Raw genomic sequence first — 20,558 nt, forward strand, 5'->3', positions numbered from 1 at the left:
TTCATCTGAAGTACTATCATGGTCCTGACAATTCTCCCAGTACCTCTCTTCCTCTTTTCTGCTTTCAAGAAGCATTCATCCTTTCAGCATTGCAAACTGCTAATGCTGAGACTAATTATGTTGCTAGTTTTAGAAGAGGACATAATGTATTCCAGCTGTTAAATGCTATTTTTGGCCTGCTGTGAAAGCCTGCTCTTTCTCAGAAATTTGCTTTTGAGGGCAGTTACCTAAATCGTGACTTTGAATCCACAAGGGCATGCTGTTTCCTGCTTATACTTGTTAATATTATCTGGGCCTCCACTGAGCGTTTAATTTCTCCTCTTGTATTGTGCTGTAGCACTGCCACTCTTTATGTTGTCCTGGTTGGTGCTTTCTAGTTAAAGAAAGAGGCTCTGTTGACCATATCAACTGATCAAGAACTGAATAGCCAAAATCAAGGAGGTTTGTCTTGTGTTTACTGTATCAGAGAAGCTCCTGACCTCTTTTTCAGTGTCTTCAATGAAGATTTTTAGCAATATTAAACAGAAGTAGTAAGGGCAAAAGTGTTTGAGACCATTTATAGGATGTGTTACTATCTATGCCTATTCTGTGCTTCATTCCTTCTGGTTCCAAGCTGACTTTCATAGTTGAAAATAGGCTTGGAACATATTTTTTAAGCATTCTTTAGAAGTATAAGACCTTTTGTAAAAGGAGGCCAAGAGAAGTACTTACTTTGAAGGAAAGCTCATCTTCATTTTCTCCATGAAAATCGTAAAGAGCTTTGGCTTTTCCTTTCTTCCCTCCTACAGACTGCGACAGCTCTGTCCTGGCTGTAGAACAGACAAGCGAAGTTATTTGGACTGCAGTGACACAAATCTTCCTGGAGAAGTTTCCTGACATTCTTGTATTTTCTCCCTTCTAGTGTCCAGATGTTGCTGCTATTGCTATTTAGCAAATCCACTGTTCTTCTGCTATAAAAATCTACTGTAGATACCAGTTCAGTTTACAGTATTAACTCATTTTCATGATTCTACTCCTTGGAGGACTAAATTTAAAGTTCAATTACTTGAACTTTCCAATGATGACATCTAATAAAACCCATCTTTTCCTCTCTGGATTTGGGGATGAGGTGACATGTGCTGTGTGCCATTGGCCAGGTAGGTTCAATTATTTCCTATCAGCTTTCACTGATGGCTTTACTTGCAAAAACTATGGGATTTTTTTTTATGCCCCCCAGGGCCTTCTGTGAAGTTTGTGAGTGTGTTCATTTGGGGACCAAACTGAAGCTTGTGAAGAGTCAAGTGTTCATTCCTTACTTCATCAAGTGGATTAGAATAGTGCTGTGCCAAGAGGTAGCAGCTGTACTCACAGCTCTACTGGCTCTGTCTGTGTTGCAGTGCTTGCCTTCAGCTGAAGGAGAACCTGGCTCCACATTTTCTAACTCTGAATTTTTACGCTATAGGCAACTCAGTGGTCCTGTTTTGTCTCTGCCTAAGCCATTCTTCAAACTGTGCCAGAATCTGTCACCTCCCAGATTATCTACTGTTTATTGCCATTATTTTAGAGGGTGGTTCAACACATAGCCTAACTTTAGGATGTTAAGGACCGTTGTGATGTATATCTTGTTAATGGACTAGTTTGGTACTCCCAGAACTCGACTCTTACAATTCAAGGAATAACAAGTTACCATCTAGTTTGGGCAATGTACCTGAGCAGGTCTGAACAAAAACTGCTGGGAAAATCCCCTCCTTTTCATTCAGTCTTCCTCTATACCACTGCAAATCTACTTGCTCCAGTATTTGGATGTAGTCTCCCTTTTTAAAGGATAGATCATCTTTGGTTTCTGCTGTAAAATCATGGAGTGCTTCACACCACTCTGCAGAGCATCTGTTGTTCTATTCAAGTGAAGAAGAAATGCATTAATTTTAGCAGCATAAATGGAGCCCATCAGCTGATGGATACCGGTGAAAGCAGCTGTAGAGCACACAGGTGTCCTGTCTCCTGTGCAGTAGTGTCACTGCAGATGCAGACTAGAATGGCATTTCAGCAATTACCCCAGAATTTTGTCGAGGCTCAGACACAATCCTTTTTGTCATTGCTGGCAGGGGACAGGATTAATGAATTCAAAATTAGACCACTGCAGCAGTACTTAAAATAGAACAAGAATTTGCTTAAGTGCAAAGGATGAAAATTTACTAATGTTAATTTGCTAGGAGCTATGAATTGAATTGGTATAGGCCAGCTGCCAGAATTCTGTGAAGGTGCAGCACTGGGTGCTACATTCAGGTTTAAAGCTGTGTAGATGACCTGACACTGCTGTAGAAAGCCTGCATGTATCTGTGAAGTCACTATGCAAATTCTCCCCTCACCTGTAACATTTTATTACCTGAGGAAGGGAAGAAGCATCCTCCACCTTGTTCTTCGGTGCTGCTCCTGTACCTGTAAGTAAAGCACAACTTAGAATAGCAGCAATGACTATTCAGAACCTTACTAATAATAGTTTCTGAAGAAGTCCTACTATTTCTTTGGATTTTGGAAACTGTCTTCTCTCCTTTTTTATCTTCTTCCCCTATTCATTGTCCTTTTGGACTTTTTTCTCCTGCATGCTGCCTATATGCATGCAGCACAAAACCATTCTGACAAAGGTTTTTGCTAACATTCATACCTGTTCCAGGCAAATCTTCAAGTACTTCCACGAAGTTCAAGGGGAAAATTCCAGATGTGCCTCTGAGCTCTCCTTTGGCCCACTCTTCATTTATGTATTCTTTAAGCATAATAGTTTCACCTTCTGAAAAACTGAGCTCATCTTTCTGATCTCCGATATACTCAAACCGTGCTATGCACCTTGGGCCTCTACAAACAAAAGAGAAACTTAATTTGCTTATTATTGCTGCCAATTTCATAACAAGGCACTTTTGAGCAAAATAAGGATATCTTTAAAATGATGAAAGCATGCACTGAAGGTAAAACAGGCAGAAAATAGAGGTCTAGCCCTGGGTCTCATCTCTGCTTTTTGAGGAGGATGCAGAAGCAACTTCTGCATCCCAGTTCCTGGCTGTTAGAATATTCTGCATAAGAGCCTATTTCTCTTCTCAACAACAACTATCACCACCCTATCACTGGTTTTGTCACAATTTGCATTTTTTTCACATCCAAGTAAGGGTGCTGATACTGTAAGGGTTTGCTATTTTTTTTTGAGCTAGCATCCAATTCAGATGCAGTGAAACTTGGGTGAGGACAGCTGTTGTGTATTCGTAGAGGTGCCATAGGTGGAAGCTACTTTTTATCTGTTTTGATAAACTTTATTCTGTAAAAAGCTATTCCAGGGGAAATAACTTATCTATGAACGGGACTTAACCACTATAACATCAGCAAATATGACACATTTCAAAGTTACCTTTTTACTTCCTAGAGGACAAGGAAAATAAGACTTATCTGACTTACTTAACATACTGTGATGGACAGGGTATTTTCTTCCTTTTGCCTTCTTCTGGAACATTAGTCTAGTAAGGAAAAAAAAATTGGTCTTCAGTCTCAGAATCAGGCTTGCTATAAATTTAATCCAGCTTTTGATGCAGTGAACCATTCTGTATCTCTTTTACAGATAAGGCACTGAACTAATAGCTTTTGGGCTCCAAAACAGCACCTGTCTTGCACGCTGTTTACTGTTGAGTGTCACATTCAGTAACAGGATTGCTTTAAGCTTCTCATTTGCAACGCCACAATCTCCCTGCACTGTGCCAGTACAACCATTTGTTCAGCCACTTAGCCACTTATGTGAACTGATACAGATGAAAAAAAAAAAAAGTTTGAGGAAGAAAAAAAGCTCCTGTTTTGTTGGGCCCAACTGCTATCCTGACCCAGTTAGCTGTTTTGCTACAGAAGTGACCTTTTCTGCACAGTCCAAGGATCAAGAAAATGAGAGAAGCTGGGCAATTGGAGGAGGTGCAGATAGCAACCACCTTACTGAGTGTTGATTCTTACATACAGCTGTGAAAAATAACCTGCTCTGTAGACCTTGAGAAACTACTCAGGTTAATGGAAAGAATCAGGTAAGGGCTATGATTTTCTCACTTGGCTCCAAATTAACAGCAAAATACACAACACAAGTTGGTTGTGCCAAGTCAAGTATCTTTGTAATACCATACAAACAAGTCAATGTGTCTTCTGTGCTGCCAGAGGGAATAGAGATTATCTAAAACAGAACTAGAAAAGAAGTGCAATAGGATCCTGTGCAACAGTATACAAAGCTCACATACCACTACTTTAACGAAGCTGGCAGGAAATATCCCTGTGCAATTCCCACATCTTCCTCTGTACCACTCACTATCGATTTTTTCCAAAAGACAAACAGTGTCTCCAGCACGGAGGTCCAAGTCGTCAGGATGCTCTGTAAGACAGCATCGTTTTGGTTAATGCACTCACACTCGCTGGTTTTGCCTAAGTAAAAAAAATCTTAGTGCAAATGCCAGAAAAAGACAGAATGTTTTCAAAAGAAACATTTCTTAATTATACTTGATCAGCCAGTAAGCTTTAACTAAACAACTGGCCCAACTATGGCTAAAGCCATGTATCTGAGCATCTCTACATCCAGATCGTACAGGCTGAACTTCTTCAGACTTTTAAAATTCTAATACCTAAGAAAATTCCAATTGGAAAATCTTGGAGTAAAGCAAGCTTCCAGAATGTTCACATTTACTTACCTGCAGGAAAATCATGCAGGACTACAGCATGAGGTGCACTTGTGTCAGAAACTTTTGGAGGGCAGTTTGAATCCTGACAAGAACAAATAAATCCAAGTAGTTTGTAAGTCATGGAAGATATTAACAGATATTTTCTGATGGGTACTGTGGCAGAATGTTATAACTTTGGAAACAGTGCTGTTTTGGTGTCAGAGAATCAGTGCTGGAGGTAAGAGTTAACACCCATCACACAGCTAAGGATCTGAATTCGTTTGCCTTTTGCCACTGTAGACCAGAATGCATTTCACTACAATCCGCTTTGGGCTCATAAAATAAAGGGAAGACACAAAACTTTTCCTCGTATAGAAAAAGCCTCAGCTACCTTTGTGGGTCATAAACCTGGAGCATTGCAAAGGTTGTGGCCAAATTTTGCACTGCTGCTCTTCCCAGCACATTGAGCAGCAGCAGCACATCTGCTTCCTGCCAAGCATTTCAGAAGAGTGAGCAGATCACTAGGGCTTTGGTTACAAGAAGGTAATGCTGAGGAGAAATGAAAATGTTATGAGATCTTTGTAAAGAGAAATTATATTCAAAATGCTGAGTCTTCTATATCCCACACACTAGCAACTTTTAGACTTTTCATGACAGTCACTGTGCATGAATTACATTCAAAGTAATTCATTGCAACGAAAAGCCCAAAAGAAGAGGCCCAGCATGGACAAAGATAAGGCCAGAATAATATGAATAGCAACACCTCACAGGAATTTCTTTCACCATGCAGGTTTCTGATAATAATCACAAAGGCCACCCACAGCTGTAACTGATACTATTGCTATTTCATATGGATGCAGTCATGCCACAAAACCTGGTTAGGCTCTGCAGAAGCAAAGAGTGGAAAATGCTTTGAAGTCCATATGTCAAATCCAATTCACCGATACATGATGTGCAGCATTTTCTAAAACTACTTGCTCATCTTTTGCCCACTTTTCAGATACTCAGCCAAGGGAGTGATTATCATTCTATGAGGCAAAGGAACTTCACCAGTTTCCTCTCCCTTCTGGCACTTGAAAGTAATTACAGTTGCTCTACCTCATAAGCAGAATGTCCCTGTGCTGCAAGGCAAATCACCATTATTTGGTTTGGTGGTTATTTTGTTTTTATTGAAGAATCTCTAGGATTTAATAAATCACTATTACATTTGTCAGTGTAACCTTTAAGCCTAAAGCTGTGGATAATTTAATGCAACAGGAGTCTTGCTCACTGAATATTTATTAGCAGAAAAAAATGTCTAACCTTACAGGACAGTTCTCCAGTGTTCCTGGGAAGACAATCTTCCTTGGCAGCTCCATGAGGCACAGGCAGCTTGAATGAAAACAAAGGCAAAGAGAAAAATCTTGCTTCACTTCTAAGCACCTGAAATTTGTGCTGCAAGTGCAAATGTTCAGATGATGGAACCATTAAAACAACATACTACAGGTAACTTAGGAGTCAAGTGAAAAGGAAAAACTCCTTGGCATTTAGAATGGACTGATGGTGATAAGAACTGCCACTTAAGAGAAACCCAGGAGTTGTCATCTGCTGTAAAATTGTCTTAGCCATCTAACATGTATCATACTGTACAGTACATGATGTTCAGAAGTACAGTGACACAAAAACATACTCATTTGTCATGGAGGGCACTAGAAAACAGCCTGAGAGGAAAATGGCATTGACGGTAACATTTTTTTCTAAGGAAGATTATGCTGATAGATGCCCTTTGAAAGCCACAACACAGTATCCCACCTAACTACCTTCTCATTACTATTTTAACCAGCACTGTTCTATAAACGAGTCTCAGACAGAATATCTTAGCTCTTACCACGTATTTATTGTAGAGAGGGTGACCAGGTTTGGGCCTAGGAGGTAATGCAGGATCTGGATTTCTGAAGACTTGACTTTTTGCTCTCTTGGGTCCCAGTCTGAACTTGCTGGATTTTTTATCAGAAGCTATGTCAGAAGTAGATCGTGATAGAGCATCCTTCTTTGAGGAGGTCTTGGTTGCAGAGAATTTTGGGGGAGGTGGCCTTCCAGGAATACCTTTAGGTGGGGGAGGTCGTGCAGGTATAATTTTTCCATTCACAGGCCTAAAAATTGGGCAAACCATCAGAAATTTGCATATTAGTAAGCCTCCACCACAGCCCTAGCTAGAGAGTATGCAGTAAAGAAATGTGACTCGTGTGTAGTGTCTGAAACTCGCCAGGAATACACAAACTCTTCAGATACCGGGACTGTAGACACTGACTACACATTTCCAAGTCTGCTCACCACTTTTGCTTACCAATAACATGCCAGCTTCCTTGGGAGCCCACTACATGAGCAGGATTTCTTTCAGCAGTCCACCTATAGAAAGAGCTTTGTCTGAAGCTGCTTCAGGATGGAGTTCTTCTAGTAGAACGCTTTGGTGAAAAAACCTGACAAGCTCTGCTGATCTAGCTGGTATTCAGGAATCAACCTAGTTCATTCCCTGGAATGCCACTTAATGTGAAGTGACTTTTGGAGGCCTCTGCTGAAACTCATGACATATGATGCTGTTTTGCACAATAATGTACCAATTTTTATTCCACAAATATCTACCGCAGAGATAAAACTGAAATACTGAATTTTGCAGCAGTACTGAAGGTTCCACGCTCTCATTAGTGTACTGGTAGTTTAGAAACCAAAATTGGACAGCAGTAAGTGACAGTGTTAATTAAAAAACAAAACAAACCAAACACAACAATTCCTCTTGCTAAGCATTGATTAAAATAAAACAACAAACCAAACCCACCTGCCTATACAGCTAATTAAAAGCCACCTTTGTTACAAACAAGCATGATGTATCTAAAACATTGACTTGCTGTTACTATTAAGAACCCTGGTACTACTGCTGTTCCAAAACTAAACCACCAAAAAACAAACCAATATCGTTTGATTGCTATTGGGAAATCTTCTCCCAGTTACTACAAGTTTCTGCTACAATTGTCTCTCTTTTTTCAGACATTACAACTCAGCATACTTACTTAGTCTTGGGAATACCACAAGGGTCTGTAAAAATTATCAACCACAACAAATGTGCATTAGTGGGTCTTTGGAGAATCATTATCACTTCTCTTTTGAGAAGGTAACAGTGTTCTACTAATGCTCCTGATAAGAGTTCTCTATTACTATTTGAATGTGAATTGGTTTTTAAATTTAAAAGCCCCCAGTTTCAAATTCCATCTCCCACATTTCTTGGCCTTATCCTAAACTAAGGATTTTAATATTAACAAAAGGGGAAATTCCAAGTTAGTTTGCATTAAATCTGGAAACAAACCAACCCATGTGTTTGTAAGGCAACTCAATGATAAAAGGTAGGAAGTAATGAGAATTATTACTGCTTCTTCATTAAAAAATAATCCATTTGAGCAGAAGGAAAGGACAAAATGTTTACTGCACTTCCAGAGACCCAGGAATGCTGTTACGCTAAACAGGATGGGGAAAAGTAACAAGCCCATAGAACGCTTGTTTCCTTGTGACTGCACACACATCCTTTCCTATTAATGCAGGCTTATTATTGCTGGTCAGTTAAGTTTAATAACTGAAACATTCTCTCATCCTGACACAATAGAGCAAACTCTTGTATTTGAGCCCGCAGATTCAGAGTGCAGATGCTGAGATACCCACACTGGGCTAGCTAACTCATCCTTTATCTTCCTTCAGCTTGTCAGCAGCATTTAATGGACCTCAAGTCAAGGCTGGTCCAGTTACTTCTGTAACTCTACAGACCTCTTTTCTTGTTGGTTCAAAAGAATTTTTTTTTTTAAAGTTGTAATTGATTTCGCACTTCCACAGGCATTTTAGGTCTGAAGTTAGTGGTATAAACTAGCCAGTGATTCCCAAAATGAGCCAGTCCAGTATGTGCCTTTTCAGGGTGGCAGCATCTGCCACTTCCATTCCTTCAACACTCAAACCCAGCCACAAGTGCAAATGCTGTTGAACAAAAGGTCACCGACATGCATAAAGGGATGTTCTACGTTCAGCTGTGGGTGAAAAGGTTAAAGATGCAGAAAGGAATGACTGTCAACACTGTATGTTAGCTGAAGAGCCAAACAGCTGTCCTATAATACTCCTGCTCATGCTGACAACGTACAAACAAGTCTTCATCAGCTAGAAACCTGGCTATTTATTAGCGAGTATACTATCTACCTAAGCCTGTTGCATTAAGACTGGAATTGGTAGTGTCTACGTTGAGACTAACTAGGCAAACTAACTCAGAAACACCAGCTTTAAGTGAGTCACTGAAGAATTACACTTACCTTGCGAGCAGTACAGGTTCTAACTGAGGCACTCCGCTCTGTTCTGAATGACCCAACTCCTACAAAGATTCAAAAGAAAAAAGCCATTTCTTTAAGAAACATAAGTTACTTTTTAAAAGTGATGCACTTCTTATATTAAGTTATACCCTACGGACAGAAAAGAGGAGTTTCTGGAGGCCTGGGAATAAGTAATAAGTATTATGAGGTGTTCTAGCATTTTAGAGTCTTGCTGGACATAGAGGGAGATGTAAATAATCTCATGGACTACCTGAATCCCAGATTAAATTGCGCACTATGATTCAGCCCTCTTTTCTTTCTATATGATAGGATTTTAAAGCCAAATTCAAGACAGTCACAGAAATGTACAATTTCCAACTGCTCCAGTTACATTATCAATTTTTATGTACATTTGACAGATAGAAGACTTTGAACAGGCTAAAAGCAGGAAATATTGATGCAAGGGCAGTGTCTCTTGCAAATAACATTATCCCTCATTAAAGAAGGGATGCAACTATGTTTCCTAGAGATCTAATAGAAAAAACTGACATGAAACTTGTTTTGGCAGATTAAGGAATCACCTCTCCCAGCTGCCCATCCTGACCCTGCCAGATATTAATTCCCTTTAGCAGAGTCTGCAGAGGGTAACATGTGCCATGTCTGAAGGGCTTGGACCACAGTAATGAAGTAACAAGTTACCATCCTTTCTGTCTCCTGCTGTTCATTTTCCTGCCAGTGCCAGAAGGTCCTGCCAGCACAGCTGCTTGTGGAACACTATGGTAAATCAGAGTGCTGAATCTGGGTTTTTGAACCAGTAATTTTAAATAGGTCTGATCAGACTGGTTTACTTAATTAGGGATACACATACTTGAACCATGTAAGCAATTTTGGTGTTTGGGTTTTGTTTAGTGGTTTTCTTTTCCCCCACACAGAAAATACCTAAATGTATTTTGCATCAAAATTTTGACCCTTGGTTAAGTCCCCAAAATAATGTTCTTGATTAAATGATTCTGATTAGAAAGAAGACAATCTGACACTTACAGGTGGGGATGTTATCCTCACACAAAAAATTTTCTTCTTCCACGTGAAAAAGAAGTGCCAACTGCTGCTTATGGTCAAGAACTTTTACTGTGGATGCTTAATCACTTCTACTGATGAACAATATCGGTTTTAGAAGCACAGGAGTCCTTATGCTTCCAAAAAACAAGATTTAAATACTTCACTGGATCTGATGCTTTTTTTTTTTTTGGGGGGGGGGAGGGGGGAGAAAGAGAAAAACAAGAAAAAAAGGAAGACTCCTCTGAAGATTGCACATGCCTGTCAAAATGACCTGGATGACACTGTAAAGATTTTGGGGCTGCATTGTTTAACATGTCATTTAACATCTTGTATTGGAAATTGCTTCTTCAGTATTACCCAGAAAAGGTGGGACCTCTATGAATAGTCTCTTAAGTCATGACATTAAAAAAAACCCTTTATTCTATTAGAGGTAGGCACAAAGACGTTGGCAGCTGCCCATCTAAGTGAGGGCTTTTGATTTTATTTTATCTGATCTTTTTCCTGCCCGTGGTTTCCACAGAATGCTCAGCCATTTGTGCCATCATAGCACTCAATATTTGGAATTCTACTGTCATTTTCTAGGTTAGTTTATTTCTCTTTTGTAAATCTGTGTCAAAGGGCATATAGGATGCTACAGCTACAACATCTATCATGAATATATGCTTAGGAGCAAGGAGCAGAACCTCACTGTACAAAATAAGTGGTTCTACTCAGGCTCTTACAGAGCCAGTGGAGAACAACTAGAAGGGAGGAGCTGAAGAAAGCAAGCTTCATTCATCTACAGAAGTTCTCTCTGCCTGGAAGTTAGCAGAGAAACCCAGAGGTGCTGTGTGTGTGAAAGCAACTTCGACAATATTTCACTATATAAATTTGTTGTGCTTTGAACCACTTTGCAGTGCTTTTGAAACTAAAATGTAGAATACAGTCGCTGCAGCTGCTAAACACAGAAAATTGAAGACAGACGTGATCAAAGTTTAGTAAAATCAACAAGGTGCCTTTCAGAATTGGCAGCAATATAAATTGCCTAATTAGAGAACACAATTATAAGGAAAAAAGCCTTATATTTTGAATAGTCCTTTTAAACCTACAGTACTTCAGACAGCTTACTTTACAAAGGCTTGAGAGTTACAACAGATCTGTTAATGAAAGCAGAAAAACGAACACAGGAAAGCAGTTCTAACTTACCACTTTTCTCACTAGGTCACCACTGTTGGGTTTTCCCACTGTGATATCAGAGGTATTCCCAATAGGCTTTTCAGCAGGAAGTGGTGGAGGACTATGCATAACTTCATTTAAAGCTGTAAAAAACCCACAAGTTCCCAAATGAAAGTCTAATTAAGAGGTTCTTTGCATGAACCAACAATAAGTTTGGTAAGGGAAGGTAATAAGGTAAGGGAACCCGCCTTGATTTGAGATATTTTTGTATGAATGCAAATTCCTTCCTCAAAGCCAAAGCAGCCAGTTGGCAGGACCACTTAAGGACAAGTGAAAAGGGACATGAAGGGAACATTGCAACTCTGAAGTTGACTTCAGGAGTACTTCCCATGCTGCATAACAGATCTCCACTTTACTCTCAGGACACCAGCCAGTTATTCTAGGGTTTCAGCTGCAATACTTGTTGATACAGTATTAGATGAGCAGAAGAGTTTCTATCCTTGGGAATGTCAGATTCATTACTGAATACCCTGAAACACCATCACCATCTCAGACACATTTCTAAACCAGCTCACTTTTTCCAGCTGTCAGCTCCTGGAATATCCTTCAGGCTGGAAAACAGCTGAAGGTTATTTCAAGTAACCCTGAAAGATCAGGAGACTTGGATGGAAGAATCTGCAGAAAGGTAAAGGCAAGAAAAGAAGTCATTGCCTGCTAATGGCAAAATTCGGGGTGAGAGAAAGAAAGCAGATATGGAAACTCCCTGGTAGTCTTTAAGGAGCTAAGCAAATTCAGACCATGGAAGATAAAACAGCACAGCTCTTATTAGGGAAGAGTGACGACATCCTCAGTCCCAATAAAGAACATGAAAACCTGCTAATTATATGAGATTTGCTTTGAATATCTCTGCCATTGAAACCTGGGAAGTACTTGGACAGGTTTTGCCAATATATTTACTGTTCATTTTGTCTTTAGGGCAAAAAATGGAACCTTGCCATTTTCGTGGAAAGAACTTTAGATACTTAAGCTTTCTGACTTCCAGCCAGTCTTGGAATTATGTAAAAACATGTGTAAACAGCCTGGACATTTGTAAACTCATGACAAAAAAAGAGAAGTGATCCTCTCCAAATGAAAAATTGTAGTTGCTCATTTAATGAAAAATGTGCTCAACAAAGAAGCGACGCACAGGAGGGAGAAGTCTTTGGTTTTAACACTTCTGCTATATTACTATGCTCTAAAGTACTAGTGTGATGTTTAAAAATGGATCAGTTCAATGATAAATCTGTTATTCTTAGGAGCAGGTTACCATAATAGCAGTGACCAAGCACTGAAAAAGTTCTTCATCACTCTAAGCTTTTATAATGGATGAAATGTAAGGATAATGCCTACCAGTAACTGTAAAAGAAATCCTCTCTTATCATACCTTACTGATATATAAGCAGCCCAAGAGATTTACCTATTCATACCACTTCAAATCTTACTGTATACACAGATGGCCTAATTTCCCCATCTTTACTCTTTGTAAAACCAAAGTTAAAAGAAAATTAAAGGAAGAAACCATCCTCTCCCAAGAACTAAAAGGTAGGTGATTTCTAAGTATAATAACTATAATAACCAAAGTGGAAGTTTAATGCTTCCTGTCTAATCACATCTCAACAAAAATGTGAATGCTAAAGAGTACTTTACTGGAGTTCAAATTCTTGAGAATCCATCTCTGTCTTTTGGGTAGTTTGGTTTATTTTGGGTTTGTGCTGGTTCCTGAGAGAATTAATCTCTCTCCATAGCCACAACAGTGAAAGACCCAAGGTAAATCCTGCTATGTCCATGTTACACCTTGGGCTGGTTATATTTTTCTCATCTTTCAAAAGCTCACATTTCTGCAGCAGCTCCTATCTGACAAAAGATTACTCTGCTTTCTTAGAACGTAATTCTGCTCCTCTGCATTCCATGAAACTTCCACCCAGAGCCTCCCATCAAGCAGTAGTTCACACCACCCCTAACATTGTAGCCAAGTACTATGCTACCAGCAGTCTGCAGTAGAAAGTTCAATTACCACTAGAGAGCAGCAAGGGACCAGATATCTCCAAGTTCAAAAGAGAAAACAGCTCAGTTTTTGTTTCGCCTTTTTTTAAAAGGGAATTTACCATTTCCTTTGTGGAGAGGAATTATGCCTTGAGTTCTTTACACTGGTTGGTAAAGATACTATTCCAACTGAAAAAAGCCTTTTATTTATGACCAGGTATTTAACAGAAATACTTCCCCTCTTACAGCTTTACCTTCAGTCTTCTCTGCATTTTCAATAGTTTCCACTGCATTTCTCATACATGCAGAGGAAAAGAACTAGTGTTCTAGTACTGAGGGTGGGGAGCATGAGGTGGTGAGGAGAAAGGTACTTGAGAAACGATGAGAGAAAATCTTAGAAGAAAACTCACCTGGACATTGAGTTGCCAGAAGGCTGGCTCTACACCCACTCATACAGCAAAACATGATTTTGAAAGATGAGTTTTAACAGTCATCTTGTAACATTACTCCCTAAACGTTGAGAATAACTGTGAGGCTAAACAGAAGCCAGTGCACACTCGAGCATACACAGATCAACAAAAATCTTGTGGCTCTGATAAATTTCCACTCTTGGATACTGTCAGTGTTATTTGTAAAGCTGTAAAGGATTAGAGATTGAAAGCTTTAAGGAAAGCCTGTGAAGATCTTGACACAAAATTGAACACATCAGGTTTTTGCATACAAGTTCTCACATGCTTTTTCTAATTCCCTCAACTGCTAGGAAAAGGCTATTGCTGAAATGACCATGGATATAAAATCTAGCAAGGATCAAGGGAACCTTTTGATGTAAGCTGTAAGACTAGGCTTACATCCCAACTAAGCTGTGTTTGAAGCAATGTTTAATACATTAATGTTGGTCTTTTGACAATGTGGGCCCTGTTCCCAGGAAGCTCAGGAGCAGCATTAAAAAATCCTCAGCTGGTGCCAGAACAGAAGTCAGTCTGACCAGAGGTACTGCTCAGTGATATGGTTTAACTGATGAAACAAGCTTGCTTCTCATGAAAGTGTCTCCTCTAGCACTTGCCTGACAGCCTTTAGATCCTCTGCTTCACACCATTTCACCTCTGATGTGCATTAGTCCCATAAGGCTTGAGGGACATCAAAATAAGTGGAAGGGAGGGAGCCAGATGAGGTAGTTGGGAAGCAGGGAGGAGAAAAGAATGTGACTACAAACTATTTCTCCATCCCACCTTAGGTTGGCTCCTCTGTCTTTTCAGACTGTACCATGAAATTCCTTTGTCAAGTAATGTAGCTCATAAACAGCAACTGTATTAGTAAATAGCAAGTCCCAGTGAAAACTATTTTCTGACAAGGATTTGTCAGATCATTTGGGAGAAGAACTTACATTTCCCAGGTTTAGAAGGGATTCGGATCACAGTGGGCTTCCGGGCTAAAGCTGGTTGAGCTGTCTGTTCCTTTGCAGGTTCACTTTTGGTGAGGAATTGAAATGGATCTAAAAAGAGAGGGGAAAAAAAAAGAAAGAAACCCACAACATATTTAATACTTATTTGTTGAGCACAAATCTCAGTGGGTATTACTTACATTATTAAGAACATTCATATTTCACACCCAAGAACATCATAGAGAACAGCTAAATAAGGCTGATGTGAATAGTGTACTCAGCTCTTTGTAAATACTATCTTTTCTGTACAGCTGCATTCATAGCTGACTTCACATAAACACGCTCCAGATGCCTTCTAGGATTATATAAGCCACTGAACAAGAGGAACTGCATTGCTTGGTAATAGAGACCTAAACTCAGATGGCTTTAGGGAAACACTTTTAAATCAGTTGCTCTAGCATGCAGACATAGCTGTGAACACATTCACTTAAAACTTTCAGTTGATAATATCTTGCCAAAGCTAAACAATCAGCACTGCAGCAGATAAAGTGCCTACAGAAACAAAACAAAGCAAAGCAAAGCACTTCAGTAATTACCACAAAATGTATTTTCTGTAAGAAGAACTTTTCCTGAAAGGCGATGCATCATCTCCTTGATTACAAATGTGGTGTTATGGGGAAGATCAAGGGCTGGGAGTCGTACCTGAGCCCTGCCTCTGCCTGTATCACTCACTGCTTCTGTCTTTCTAATGAAATGATTGGGCAGGCTGGTAGAGGAATGTTTTCTGTGCTTATCAAACATAAACACTGGCCTCTTATGAATAAACATGGGAATACAAGGGCATGTAGAAAGCAGCTGTAAAAAATACTTGAACAGGAATAAAATCCAAATCCACTGAGTTCTTTGTGAAGTTCCCCCACATGTCAGAGAGCAATAGTTTTGGACAGTGTAACACAATGCAGTTAACCAGGACATTAGAAATCTGTGTCTTGGAATACACATAAGAAAATCGAGAAATACACTATTCATTTATGGAGAACTTCATTACAATATTTTAACAATTTTAATGTAAAAAAATGTGACATTTTTAGAGAGAGAGGGAGAAGACTGAGTTCATCAAGCTCTGTTTGTTGGGGTGTTTTTAATAAAAAACAGGCTCAAAGTCATTTCGGAAAGAGAAAACCCTGGGTAATATCGACCTGCTAAATTAGTTAATGAACTGCCCTCCCACAGGCACACAACTTGTTTGCCACAGCTCCCCCAACCTCTGCTGCTGCTCCTCCTTGCTGCATACTTCTGCCTGCAGCCAGCCCTCTCTGCCCGTGTCCCCAGTCCTCCTCTGCTCCTGCTGCCAGTGTGCAGCTGTAGCAGCAGCAAAGGCAACGTGCCACAGGGCCTGTCCTCACTCATCCCTGCTGAGATGTCCATCTCCTGCTATCTTTTTGCTTAAGACTCTTCACTGGTGTATCCATCATGTACAGGTGTGCCACGGGAGTTTGTGCCATCAGGGTTTGTGTCATGGTCACTTTCTAGGTCAAGTCATCTCCCTGCATACAGGCTGCCCAGAAATCTGCCTGGGTACCTTCGTGTCGCATTTTAATAACGAATCACACAATTCTTTCAATCCATCCAATCCTTCAATTCCTTCAAAGCTTAAACTTCAGGTAGAAAGGATCATGACAGGTCAATGATATGTGTACAGCTAAAGATGTAAGTATTCAGGCAGTACAGAAATTACGAGAATCATAGACTCAACCAGGTTGGAAGAGATCTCCAAGATCATCCAGTCCAAGGAAACAAAGATCCCACTCTTAGATCATGCCTGAAATCATGATTTGTGTTTTATTCCTTTATACCTATGCCTGTTAGCTACAATACTAGCAGTTGAACTGCATTTAAAAAAATGCAGTTTAATCTGACATTCTGAACACCAGCATAAGAGTTCATTAATGCAGCTGAAAAAAGCAAAACCGAAAGTGGGCCTTATTTTACAGTCATCTGGCCAGCTCCACAACACATTTTAGGAATGATCCTGCAAGGCAGCAGGACTTCAAGCTGCACTGGGAAGCCGCAGACACTTGCTGAGCAGAGGAAAGGTGAGCAGGGCTAAGTCATGGACTCTGGACACATCAGGACCATAGGGGATTCCATGACATGCAAAGCACCTCTCAGGGTAAGGTCCTGCAGAGGTTAAGAACAATTCTGCGTGAACACCGAGGAAACAGTTTTCCAAAGTCTCCATCTTATAAAAATATAGACACCATGAGAACAAGTGGAAATTTTCTGAACACCCAAAATAATCACAGATCTATATTATTGTGAATCTACAGGAGATTTAAAATGGTACAAAATGACTGCTTGTCAATTGTTAATCATTGCTATGCATGGAAATGTTTTTTTTACCATTCAGCGGTCAGCAGAGGTCTCTAAATCAATAAATTTGAGAAGTAATAATTAAAGTCTAAGAAAAGTAATTTCCAGGGCTGACAAAAGCACTCCATGAACCTTAGTTTTCCACTCATTATCTAATCTTCAATTGTACTGTTGTCACCTCATAGTTTAAAACTCATTACCTTACTTGTGTTACTCCATTCCCCCATGCTGAGTTTGCAGCAGAAATTGGCTGTGCTGCTTTGTGCAATGGGACTGACTACGTATCAGATTTTTATGTTGTTTAACAACAATTGGGCATCATCTGAGCAAATTTCAGCAAAGGTGTGAAAACAGAATTGCTAATGTACTCATTTAAAGCTCAGATCAGGGAAATTAATGTGCAAGGCATTTTTTGATAACATATAAACAGGCTTCTGTCAGTTATTTTCTGTATCAAACATTACAGTTTATGGGATAACATATTACTGTGCTTATTTGCAGGGAAGACAAATGACAGCTGTGATTCAGATACACCATATACCATCTCTTTCTTGTATTAGTTTAGGAGAAACACATTTTTTTACCCCCTACTCTAGTAGTTTACAACTAAATTCAGGGGATTACATATTAAACATTAGCCCATGTTCTTGGGCAATTAGGTTTTGCCTGCCTGAGCAGAGCAGATGGCTATCTTCCTGAAATATTTAATGTCAGTCTGTAAGTAAGTGGTAATAAGATGGTAACAGATACCTTAGCAGCAATAAGGGGAATCTCCAAACAAAGCAGACTTGGAAGGCTTAAAGCACATGACAGTAATACCTGCCGTGAAGATGCTCAGACCAGCAAAAAGCACTTTCAGTACACACGAGAACAATGTAGCACAAAAGGTGTTGATGCTGACATTACAACACTCGCCATTAGTACAAGTATGCAACTGTGTGTAGCTTCAGTGCTTAATTAAAAAACTTCTGCATCAGCTGTTAAAGGCAAAGCTCCCACATTCTCTTCACACAGAACTGTACTGTTATTGGGGTCTTCCAGGAACAGAGAACAGAGCCAAATCTCGTCAACAAAAGGTTTTATTAAAACCTAGCCCCCTATAAAACCGCTCTGGTGTTTGTGGAAGCATACCAGCCCATACTGGGGGGGAAGATTTCCACCAACAGGTCTCTCCTAGTAATACAGCTGGAAATTCAATGGAAACCTGACAAATAGCATCCCAAAGAGGAACAGGGTTCATACTCAAGAAGCACTGTGAGAAGAGTCTGATATTCCCTCAGACGTTCTAGATCTCAACCTATTTACAACTGTAAATGGACACTTTAGACAGACATCCTACCTAAATTTCAGCATCAGTGGTTTCCCTAATCTCAGTTTCCCTCAGTATTTTTATTCACTGAAATGAGTAGGTCACTCTTCTTGGAAATTGTGTTTCTGACCCAGACAGAACAATATGGACTACACCACTTTTCTCAGAATACACAATTTGCAGCTCCCTCAGCATGGAAAACTGGCACAATGTGGTCAGGATCGTATCTTTTAGTAGACTGGGAAACTGAAAAAGGACAAAACCAGAGAGGATGGGGTACTCTTTCAGGATGTAACCTGTGCATAACCTCAAAGTAAGCTCAGGTGAAAAGCAAGCTCCTCAGCATTCTCCTAACACAAGGAGAGCAGACCACCAGGTCACCCAAATACAAGGAATAAACTATTCAGGACTAGACTTAGTACGGCTTCACATTTCAGCTGAAACAGAGACAACCAAATTTGCTATCATAATGTTCTAGGATTTCTTTCTCCCCAGTCAACAAAAAGGTGTTTCATGACTAGCCCAGTTACTTTGGTAGAGGCTATGAATGGACTGCGTGGTCCTGCCACATTCAGAGATCAGGCCAAGGAGCACTGCTTTACCTGATATAGCACATTCAGCCAAACAGGTGCTTGAGTGGGCCCATAAAAATTTCTTATATGTAACAACCTTTACATATCTGTAGCTTTTCCAGTGTGATTGCCAAAGCATTGATTTGTTTTCTGTGCCTGCTTGGGCTATGATATCCAAAGCACACAGTAATTTCAGAAAGTTTTATCTTGAGGGTTATTTTTCCTCCCAGAAACATTACATCCAGGTGCCAGAACAGAAACCTCAAGCTTGTAACACATTAACAAGGTTTTTTTTTTTAAGTGTGTGCAGAGACTTTGGGACAGGAAAAAAAAATATCCAGCAATATTTATTGCTATTCTGAGCAGTGAACTGCTTGCAGAGTTTTTAGGTATTGCTCCCTGTTCACTGCTGACATCTGACAGATTGCTACCAAAAAAAAAAAAGGTAACTCAAGGCCAATGATCACTGTTTTTGAGGAATGAGTCCAACCTAAAGAATGAATGATGTTTATAGGATACATGTGGAGCTTGCAGAAGGAAACTAGCTATCAGTATGACAGAAGTGCACAGTCTAAGAACTATGTAGAGCTTGATACTCTCTGGAATGTAGAGAAAGACAAATTGCTGAGATACACAACAGAAGATCCAACTAAAATGTACTTGTTGAAAATGCAAGGTATCCTTAACTGAGCAACAAATTATCTCTTCCAGAGCATTAGAAAATTGGAGAGTAGGCAAAATCTACCACTAGAATAGCATCATTTCTTGGGCTTTTGTAACACTTAATGGCATACAAGTGCTTAGGGGATAGAAAACTACAGTGCTTCATCACACGCTGAGATAGCTATAAATGGGCCCTTTCCAAGATTGCAGCACTTGTCTCTCAAGCTGCAGAAATACTATCTGTGTATATCTAAAAGCAGAACTGTTAGGTTCATTGCTAGCCTGTGCATACTAGTATACAGTGCCTTTGGCTCAAATGACTACTTACACCAGCACATGATAGTTTGGAGGGTACTCCTGCCTCATGAATCTATGTTGCTAGTTGAAGTAAGAGTAGGACTGTTGAGATTACGAGAGCCTTCAGATCTCTAAATCAACCTCCTGTCCAGAACAGGTCGGCATGTTCTTAGAAGTTAGTTGAATAGCCTGGTTTAAGATCAAAAACTGGATGCTGAGGGTATTTGGGCATACAGTGGGTGACTATAAAAAACCCAAACCTCCAATTATCCTGAAGAGTAAACAGTACAGCCTTGTCCATTCTTGCCATGTGAATAACCACTCTTTCCTTGGCAAGAGATTCTGCACAGAGCACAGACCTGTACTTCCATTACTCTACTCAACGGTAGTATGTCTTCAAGTAAATCTGGTTATGTCAGGAGCTTAAGATGAACAGCAGATTCAAATGTCTCACTCTTTCCTGGGGATGATCCTTTAGCAGAACTTTGGAAAGGAGACAAGGTTAACTAAAATGACCACAAGAAGAGCCATCAGAAGTAACATAGCAGAATACTGAAAAAAGCTGCATTATTTTGAACAAATGTCTGGACTAATCTATCAGTTAGAAATATTTCAGTTCCTTTTTTCTTTTCCTTCCTGAGGAAGCAATTAAAACCAAGCAGCTGGGCAATGTCCCCACAGCAGACATATTTGGAGTTACTCAAACAGCAGTTTTTCTGAACTGAAGACAATATCACACAAATTCTACCACCAACA

The 20,558-nt window shown here is 39.8% G+C and overlaps 1 protein-coding gene across 5 annotated transcripts in view; it reads right to left on the reverse strand.

The window, feature by feature from the left end:
* The window catches only part of SH3D19 (SH3 domain containing 19), a 76,608-nt gene that overhangs the window by 3,802 nt on the left and 52,248 nt on the right, over nucleotides 1-20,558 (reverse strand). For 4 of the 5 annotated variants that reach the window (XM_064148636.1, XM_064148637.1, XM_064148639.1 and 1 more), the window contains exons 8-19: nucleotides 14,592-14,699; nucleotides 11,216-11,328; nucleotides 8,975-9,033; nucleotides 6,520-6,784; nucleotides 5,955-6,023; nucleotides 4,683-4,755; nucleotides 4,239-4,369; nucleotides 3,424-3,482; nucleotides 2,645-2,832; nucleotides 2,366-2,418; nucleotides 1,688-1,874; nucleotides 712-809 (exon numbers count right to left, since the gene is read on the reverse strand). In XM_064148636.1, the coding sequence (XP_064004706.1) occupies nucleotides 712-809; nucleotides 1,688-1,874; nucleotides 2,366-2,418; nucleotides 2,645-2,832; nucleotides 3,424-3,482; nucleotides 4,239-4,369; nucleotides 4,683-4,755; nucleotides 5,955-6,023; nucleotides 6,520-6,784; nucleotides 8,975-9,033; nucleotides 11,216-11,328; nucleotides 14,592-14,699 (1,403 nt within the window). The other variant, XM_064148640.1, reaches the window with a different exon arrangement.

This window comes from Pogoniulus pusillus, chromosome 9 (genome assembly GCF_015220805.1).
Source record: "Pogoniulus pusillus isolate bPogPus1 chromosome 9, bPogPus1.pri, whole genome shotgun sequence".
NCBI lineage: Eukaryota > Metazoa > Chordata > Aves > Piciformes > Lybiidae > Pogoniulus > Pogoniulus pusillus.